Consider the following 10,029-nt stretch of genomic DNA (forward strand, 5'->3'; position numbering starts at 1 on the left):
TTTCCATATAAAAAGAACATTATTCTTACCTGATTTCCATATAAAAAGAAATGACATTTGTGTTTAACATATATAGAAGATTTCTCACATGACCAAAGAAAGAAATAGATGACAGCCCGAGCAGAAAAAGAACAAGAATAAAAACAACAACAAGCATTCAGTCTTTACACCTATAACACAAGCTGATCATGAAGGCCAATCATAAAAAGAGAAAAAAAAAAATTCCCACAAAACTGGGTGATCAAAATCTTTCACTCACTCTGCTTCCAGACTTCCAATTCATTGCTCGATTTTTATCATATGCAGTTGTGCCATCGCGTCCGACAGAAGGTTTGTCGAGGCTTTAGGTTTACTTTGCAACGGAGAAGGAACCAGCGGTGGCAGAGGCTGAGATTTGTATATTAGGGTCCTTGCAGGATCATCCTCGTTGCATTCGTTACGAGTATGTGCAACTTCACCAGATGTATCAGCGGCAGCATCATTAGGAATGATTACCGGCTGCTGCTGAACTTCGTCAGCAGACTCGAGAGAAATCGGATTAGCAAGAGATGGCATTGCTCCAAGATTCTGTGAGTGTGGCTCTGGCATCACCTCCTTGTAAGCTACATGCGGAAGAGGAACAACAGGTGAAGCATCAGGCAGGACCAAAGTATGAGTTGAACTTGCAGTCGCAGCATCGCGCAAGCCCCATTGCACAGGTAGATTGGAAGGGGCTGAAAGCTGTGTCTGTCCAACAGGCAAAAAGTACACAGGATACACATGGTTCGGCATCGGCTGGTAATGCACAAACTGAGGTTGCTGGACTGGATAGTAAGATGGCATTTGATACACAGCAGGAAGGCAGCTCTCTACCGCCGCGCTTGCTTGAACAAACTGCAATTTCTGCTGCTGAAAAGGGTTCGGTCGGGAAGCTAGTGCATAGCCTGAAAAATCATGGGGGTTCTGGGGACGAACTCCGGCAGCGAGGTTGTGAAAATTACTCTCTGATATAACAGGAATAGACATAACCGTATTCTCGACTGAAGAACATGAGTTGGTAGGGGCAATTTCACTGTAAACATTACAAATTCTTTTGGCTATTAGAAGACTGCAGTATCAAAGCTCAAGAAGAAAAAGATGATATGATCTTCAAACTGATCTGTATGATTTTTGGGGAAATTAGGGTCTAAATTCCATATCTAACCCATATATTGGAAAAACTATGATAATCCAGGGCAAAGAAATGCATACAGATAACCCAAATCTGGAAAAAAAAAAAGGTACAACTGAAAATCATATCATTCCCATCTTCAGAAAGCAATGATAATTAAACGGTTTAATCTTCATTTTCTTCCAACTTGGTTTCACTCAAACCTTAATACAATTAACCAATTTAACAATCTCATATACATTATACACAAATGTTAGTTCATCTTCATACTTTCTCATTGTCACATCCAAAAATAGTAAAGGATGTTTAGAGAGATTGAAGTAAACTAGAGACAATATTAAAACTTCCAAAACTAAAAACAACGAGAACAAAGCTTGATTATAACCAAATTGAAAGAAAGCAAAAACAAAAGTCAAAGTTACCTCGCGAGGGTAGCGATGGAATCAGAAGCTGTCTGTAGCGTAGCCGCATTATCCAGCGAACTGAGTCCAAAATCCTCAGTCTGAGGTTTAGTGGGAGGAGACACATTAGCCAAAGAGGCCGAAGAAGACGATGATCCAAAAGAAGAACTGGTCTCCAAAACCATGGACTCCGGCAAAGAAAAACCCCCATTACCCAAATCTACAACACCCTTAACTTCATTCTCTCCAATTAACCCTTCCCCATCAAAACCCACCAAACAATCGCGCCCCTTCTGCAAAATCTTCGCACTCTTAAGCGCATCGACGAACCAGGCCTCAGTCTTGGGATGATGAATAACATTATGGGGCTTCTCGGGCTCGGGGGAAAAGAGGAAGAGCCTAATGCGAGAGGAAGAGGAAGAGGAAGAGGAAAGACGGAGGTGCTCGCAGAACATGAAATGGAGGTCGTCATCGGAGGAGAGGGAGATGAGAGAGTCGAGGGCGGAATGAGGGAGGTGATATTTGAGGGAAAAGGGGGATTTAATGGGGAGGATTGTGAGGAGATGAGAAATGAAGGCGGAGAGAGTGTTGACGGTGGTTGGGTCGACGGAGATTATGCGTGTTTCGCCGCCTAAATAGGAGAAGGTCTTGGTGCGGGGGCGTGTGGTTATGTGGCCGCCGTAGCTGCACATCAAACGGAGTTTCGTGGTGGGGGCGGTGGTGGCGGATTGTGGCGGTGGTGGGTCCATTTGGGTTTGTGAGATCGGGAGGTTTGTGAGTTGGCGAGAGCAGAGCGGAGCAGAGCGCAGTGTACGGGAAGATACTCAAACAGAGGATGGGGACCCAAAGGAAGGGAGCCTTGACTTTGGATTTTTGCTTTTTTTGGCCTTTTCTTTCTTTATCATTATTGGTACTAATTGTTATTTATTATTATGGATATTGGATAATGGGCATATTAATTTGGGAAGAAAAGGAAGGGAAATTCGACGTGCAGCAATGGGAAGATCCTTCTTCTTCATCGGACGACGCGTCAGTGTTGAATCAGCTCTACTACCACCATAACATCCAAACAAAAAAACTAGGGGGGGGGGGGGGAAGAAAAGGCGAAACAGAATTTATTCCCTAAATTTCTTATCCATTTTTATTCCAAACAATGTTAAAATAGTTGTAATCTCACTACTTTTGACAAAAAGAAAAACTAATTATACAAAATATCACATTCCTAATATATAAAGTGAGCTTAGAGTAGTATTGACATGACCTTTATATTTATAGGTCGGAGGTTCGATCCCCCACCCCTAAAGTTATTGTTCGACAAGATTTTGGAAGAAATTTAATTCATTGAATTCGAAGTTTGTATTCTCATTGATTTGTTGTATATATAGATACAATCTTCTAATATACATTCCTTTGGTATTTGTAGTGTTTGGGAGCTTCAGTCTTCAGAAATTAAGAACTTGGAAGCTTCAATCCTTTATAGCTTGAGAACTTGAAAGTTTGAGTCTCGAGAACTTGGGAGTTTCAATCTTCAACTTCTAAGAACTTGAGTATTTCAGTCTCTAGAGCTTGAGACCTGCGAGCTTCGATCTTCAACTCTTAAGAACTTGAGAGCTTCAATCTTTTTAAGCTTGAGAACTTGGGACCTTCAATCTTCAGTAGGGGTGTGCACGGTTCGATTTGATTCAGTTTTGAATAAAACCAGTGACCGAACCAAATATAGTGGTTTTCAACAACATTGAACCAATCAAACTCGAAAATTCTCGATTTTGGTTTTTGAATTAAACCATCCTAGTTTAGTTCGGTCTGATTCGGTTAAAATCTGATTTTTTTTTTTTTTAATAAAAAAATCTACAACCATCTGATTCCAACTCAATATAGAACCAATCTAATTCAAATTAAACTTCTAATACGATGTCAATCCTTCTATCATGATGATATGAAGGTTAAGAACAAAAAAAAAGTGCAAAGATTTTTACCTTTTTTTTTTTTGTTGTGTGAAGCTGCTATTGAAGGAACTAGGTAGAAGGTGAAGCCATGGGCATGGATTGAAGAAGGAAGGAGGTGGAGGTGAAGCCATGTCGTTGACTATTATTGTCATGGATTGAAGTTGGTGTGTTGTCGTGGGCTAGAGAAGAAAAATCAGATACGGCGTGAATTCGAGGAAGGTAGGGGTGAAGGGTGGGTGTCACACCCCTCCCTAATTTACCTCTTTCACCTAGAAGGAAGGACGATAGCAAGTACTACCCTTTTGTGGCACTTATTGTCTGACTTCCTAATCTCAATCTTAGCCAGAGATAAATAATTAAAAACTCTCATTTTATTAAATCAAAACAAGGTTCATACAACTTAATAAATTTACAACTATTTGCTTTTTAACCCAAACTCATCGATTAATTAAGAAGTTCATCTTATGACAGACCTTGACTTCAAACAGCAACTAGGACTCTTTCTACTACCTGCGAAGGAAAACCATAAAAGAAAGTAATAAGCTAGAAGCCCAGTGAGTGGTAAATAACTTACGGGGACTTTTGCAACTAGAGATGTCCATTTATCCTATGGGACCAGACCCCACGGGAACTTGCTCCAAAAGAGGCGAGGAATCCCTGATTTTGTGTGTGTGAGATCATAGTCTAATAATATTTAAGTTGAAGGGTTAGACTTGTAATATTTAAATTTTCATTTGTAAAATTACGAGATTGAATATTTAAATTATATCTTTGCATATAAATATTATTGTTTTTATTAGGAAATTTTATAGTATTTTAAATTAAAAAAAAATATTGAAAATGGCCAATTTAATATATAATTTTTTTTTATCAAGGTTGAGAATGAAATTAAAAGTTTTTAAAAAAATAATAAATTAAAAAAACGGAAATCTTTTTCCTCGCGGGGAATTTTGTGGGAATGAGGAATGAAATAGAAGGCGGGGAAGGGGATGGGAACGGGGATGGGAAATCCTGTAGACATCTCTATTTGCAACCCTTAACAACAAATAAAATGACGTTAGTGCATCAATAAATCATAGTGAGATTATTTTACAGACCTCGACCTTGTTTGTAATCGTTCCTGTTGTTCCTACACTCACGATAGATAATTAAACTTTTTATATTTCTCTCCCTATGTTCACATAGATCTACCTCTTGTAGGCTCAGAACCTAGACCCATCGATCCTCTGACCATCCCACAAGAGATTCCACCCACAGGCTCAGGAACTAGATCTTACGGCCTCCTGACCATTATGTGAAAGTTTGCCATAGGCTCATATTCTAGATCCAGAGATCTTATGATTATCCTGCAAAGTTCTGCCACATGCTCAGATTCTAGATCCACCGATCCTCTGACCATCCTGTACGGTATAATCTCACCACCATATAACTCCATATAAACACTTGTATGAGATTTTACAACAAACATTTAAATACCACTCACAGTTTACTAAAGACTTTGGCTTCCAAGTCCTTTCAATCTCGTTCTAGTTCATTTGTCCTCCCAAAACCTAGTTTGCCCTTTTCTCCCGAGCCTTAAGGCTAGGTTTCAGAGCAACAGATACTCGATTGGACGCATCCTCTGACCATCTTGTGTGGTATAATCTCACCACCATATAACTCCATATAAACACTTGTATGACATTTTACAACATACATATAAATACCACTCACAGTTTACTAAAGACTTTGGTTTCCAAGTCCTTTCAATCTCGTTCTATTTCATTTGTCCTCCCAAAACCTAGCTTGCCCTTTTCTCCCAAGCTCGAGGCTAGGTTTCATAGCAACAGATACTCGATTGAACGCCCAAATCTCCCTTATGGATGCTTAGGACAGCTTTTGGATGCCTAGCACAATTTGTTGGATGTAGGGCACTATTCCTCAACGCATGATTTCTCTTCCCAACGGGTGGTCAAGGATTCTTGGACACTTGGACAAGAGTTGGATGCCTGATCAGCCAAGTTGGATGTCTGACAGCTAGGTTGGACGCATGGTAATGTAGGAGTAAAAGCCCTAACGCAGCGGAATAATCAAGACCTAATTAAAAATCAATTAAGTAATTGAAATACCAATACACTAGCAAAAATTATAAAATAAAAATGGGAGACCTAAAAACCTCAACCTAGGTAAAAATTTTAGGCTAAACATGCATTACAATTAGGAATTCAATCCTACAGAGAAAAGAAAGAACACTTATTTTCGTTGATGACTCGAATGAAAAACGCTAATTCTCCTTTACGATGGATTTCACCACCAATTAGAAAACCTCTCTATTCTCTAAGAATTTGGGTATTGGTTTGTAGGATCCAATCTCAAAAATAGGGAAAAGAAAAGGGAAATTTTTTCACATAACCCTTCTGCAAGTTTTTTGTTCATCAAAACTTATGTTCTTCAATTTTTTGTAGGTATTTCAACCAATGGAGAGAGAGAAAACATGGGAGTTATCTCACGTTTCTATAACTCCCCTACATAGGAATTATTTATTTGATTTAACAAAAATCAAATAATTAATTTAATTAATTGATTTAAAATAATTAATAATTAATTTAATTTAATTTAATTATTTTTTTCATTTAAATCATATTTAGATGAAACATCTCTCACATAACCTATAGTTTTAATTCAATTAATTTAATTAAATAAAATCACATCACATCAAATCAAATCAAATTAATAATTAGTTAATTAATTATGAAATTAAATATCACATATTTAATTTAACCTACATATGAATCATATTCAATTGTATTTCTATCATAACCTACAGTTTTAATGTGCATCTAATATGCATTAATTTTAACCTATAGTTTTAATATGAATCCAATTCATATTATTTTAATATTTGAACTACTTCAAATATTTAATTCTCTCATAAATTAATTTTGAATCATGCCCAAAATTAAATTTATTTTAAAAAGTTTAATATAAACTTTATATTGTAATGTTTAATTATACATTATACTATTTTCCTCAGTGAATTTGAACATTTCAAACTCTATTCAAGACATAATTACTTCAATCCTTTCACGAGCTAGGAAGGAGACCTCATGGACCTACAGATCAAAAGTTCTAAGATATGAGATTAATTGGCTAAATTTAGCATTAATCAATATTCGTTAACTGTAGGTGCACTCCATTAATAACCCATAGTTGCACTCTTTTTACTACAGATATATTTCTGTATCAATAGATATAGACCAATAACAACAAGTTAGTCCTTAGTCCAATAACAACATTCTTAGAGAATGACCACAATAGAAATTATCAACCTCGCAGTAAGCTAGTATTGAGTGAAATAACCAAAGAAACTATAGATAGATCAACAAAGATTGTTGATCGTTGGTCCTTCAACAAGAGTTGTTGATAATACTGGTCCATCACATCCTTTTCAACAGTCTGACCGTTACATGGGTTCGATCGATAATGGGAGGGTTCTTTCCCAAAATCTAGATTTTCATCCGAATTTTTATCCTCAATTTTAGAAAAAATCGGTAATGCTTAGAAAAATTTGAAATTTTCAAGTCTAAGCATTACATGGGTATCACTTTCCCAAGATCAATAGTGTAACGCTCATAATTTTTCTGTATGAAAATCTCTCCTCAAGAATTCAGAGCATTGCAACGCTACGACTATTGCTTAACGACACTACCTTTCAGCGTTGCAACACTATGATAGCAGCATCGTGACCCTAATCGGTAAAATAGTCTCGTTCTGCACAAATTCAGGTCCAAACTTCCCCTGAACACCTCCATTTGATCCCGATCTCTTCAACAACCGTTGCTCTATAGATCAACACGGACTTACAGATTCGAAGCATGAATTAAATTGCTCAAAAATACAATGGGCCCTTCAATTTAATTAAATTTAAAAATAATCTAGGTCCAAAATCACAAACATTCAATTTTACAAACCAACATTCTGTTGAGATTGGTGTCATAAATCTCTTGTATTCTCGTAGTTTGTAAACATAGTATAAACAAGTTGTTATTAATAAAATAATTGTTATTTTATAAGAATACACTCAATCCAATAAACTAAAAATCCTAGGTTATTTTATATAATTTAAACAAGTATGTAGAGACATACATGTGAATCATGTTTAAATAATAAGCTAAACAGTCTGTAGTAGATGGATAAGGCTAGGTATCTTATCCTGGCGATACTACATATACAACTCACTTTGTAGGTGTTACATGTAACACCCCAAGTTTTCCTAATTCAAATTTTGTATTTTCGTAAAATTTGAGGGTAATTTTGCTCACTTCGAAATTCAATTTTGCTTAAAGGAAAAGATTGGATTTATGTCGCATTAATTTAATTTAAAGTTAATTTTTAGTTAATGCCAAGAATTTTTAAACTTTAAAATTAAGTAAACTTACTATTGGAACTGCCATTGTGTCGGGCGATAAATTTATGATTTATTTTGAGGAATTTAAGACTAGTTACAAGGATAATTCTGACTGTTTTGAGATTTAATGGACTGTTTAGAAAAGATATATGAGCATGTGATAATATGTCTGAAGCATGTTAATGTATGAACATGACATATTAATGAGTTAAGCGATACTACTACTGGAATGTCTTAAAGCTAGGTGAAAGTTGAGGCATTTGTTGATGTACATATTTATGTGATTTATTATGAAAGTGTGTAAGCTATATGATGTATTATGAAAATTCAAATGTTTGATTGTTTACATGGGTTAGTGCATGAAAGTGATGTACTAGAGTTGATCCATTAATACTAGATTAAACACGTACGTTGAGGTTAATTAACATGACCTTGATGAGGAGGTTTTAAAGGACTCATGTTAGATGCAATCTCTTTTCCTTTTTCAGACTATATGACTATATGAAAGTGATGCATGTCCAAGGGCACTAGTACATGGGTATGAAAGTGATACATACCTAGAGGGTATTGGGGTGTACATAAGAGGTGCACGCTCAGTGGGTTGTGTGTATACGAAAGAGGTGTATACATAACCATGTGTACGAAAGAGATATGCATCCTTACATTCATAGAGAGGATCTGAGGTGTACGAAAGAGGTACACTCAGTGGGTTATGTGTATACAAAAGAGGTGTATACATAACCAGGTGTACGAAAAAGGTACACACTCAGTGGGTTATGTGCATACGAAAAAGGTGTACACATAACCAGGTGTACGAAAGAGGTACACACTCAGTGGGTTATGTGTATACGAAAGAGGTGTATACTTAACCAGGTGTACGAAAGAGGTACACATTAAGTGGATTATGTGTATACAAAAGAGGTGTATGCATAACTATGCGTACGTAAGAGATTGTGTTTCTTTCAGGATTTACCAGAGATCGTGTTTCCTTCGGGATTCACCAAGGATTGTGTTTCTTTCGGGATTCACCAGAGGTTGTGGGTCCTACGGGACTTACTAGAAGTAGTGGGCATACTTAACTGTAATAAGATAGAAATAAGTTTTTCATGTATGTATGTGTCCCATGAGGACTAGAGCAGTTTATATGTTTTACTAGAGGTAGGCATCTAGAGGACATAGATGCCTAGCCTGACCCCAGTAGTGGGGTTACTTACTGAGTATTTTTATACTCACCCTTTCTCATGTTTATGTTTCAGGTAAGAATAAGGGTGTACTGGTGAGTGACAAGCGGAATCCGTATCGAGCCACTGGGATCAGTTCTATGCTTCTGCTCATGGTGTTTAGATTTCTTTCATGTCTTGTTTAACTTTTAGTTACTATTTAGAATTGTTTTCAAGCTTATTTATTAACATTTATGATTTATGAGTACTCTATTATTTTTTTATATTTGAATTTAATGAAGGGCTTTTGAACTTACCTTATTTATTTAGCATTTACTTTACCATTAAAAAAAAATGTCTTTTTAAGTTCCATGCATGCATGTATTTAGTAACAGCCTAGCTTGAGTCCTAGGGGGTCAAGTCGTTACATTACAAGTGTTGTAAAGTGCTGTAAATGATATGATCCTGATCATTCATGTGGAGATATGTGAGCGAAGGTATCCTATACAAAGAGTTTGTATAAAATCGGACCACGAAATGATTAGTATCATTACATAACGTCATTAATAATCGAGACTTACATTTCACTAGGATGACCATAGGTGACATGATCTGAATCCTAAATGAGTTGTGAATTCCTGCTCATGAAGATGGTATTTTGATTTGTATGGGTAAGAGTGGCCAGATTGCCAACTCAATAAGCCTACCATTTTGGGGATTTTTCTAACTGGGGAGCTGGGAACACAACTACACAAGACCAGTGTTTAAAAAGTCATGGCTGGGTGCATGCCTAGGTGCAAGACGCAACACTGGCACCTCGTCTCAGAAAGGCGAGGGGCACGCCTTCCAGTGCCTTCCACGAAGCATCAAGGCGCACTTATGCCTTTTTTTAAAAAAATACTACTTAAACAATGTTTTAGATATTATGTATATATATAATATCTTCTTATTCTTTCTCTTCTTCTTCTTTCTTCACCGAATCTTC

General features: G+C 36.6%; 1 protein-coding gene across 1 annotated transcript; it reads right to left on the reverse strand.

Annotated features, from left to right (window-relative positions):
- On the reverse strand, positions 1-2,438 carry LOC120075037 (Octicosapeptide/Phox/Bem1p family protein). Its single transcript, XM_039028185.2, has 2 exons — positions 1,573-2,438; positions 1-1,051 (listed from the first exon to the last, which is right to left on the reverse strand). The coding sequence occupies exons 1-2, from the start codon at positions 2,298-2,300 to the stop codon at positions 280-282; spliced, it is 1,500 nt and encodes a 499-aa protein (XP_038884113.1). The 5' UTR covers positions 2,301-2,438; the 3' UTR covers positions 1-279.
- Positions 2,439-10,029: the final 7,591 nt, after the last annotated feature.

Source organism: Benincasa hispida, chromosome 4, assembly GCF_027475165.1.
Source record: "Benincasa hispida cultivar pf3 chromosome 4, pf3_genome.v1.1, whole genome shotgun sequence".
Lineage (NCBI taxonomy): Eukaryota > Viridiplantae > Streptophyta > Magnoliopsida > Cucurbitales > Cucurbitaceae > Benincasa > Benincasa hispida.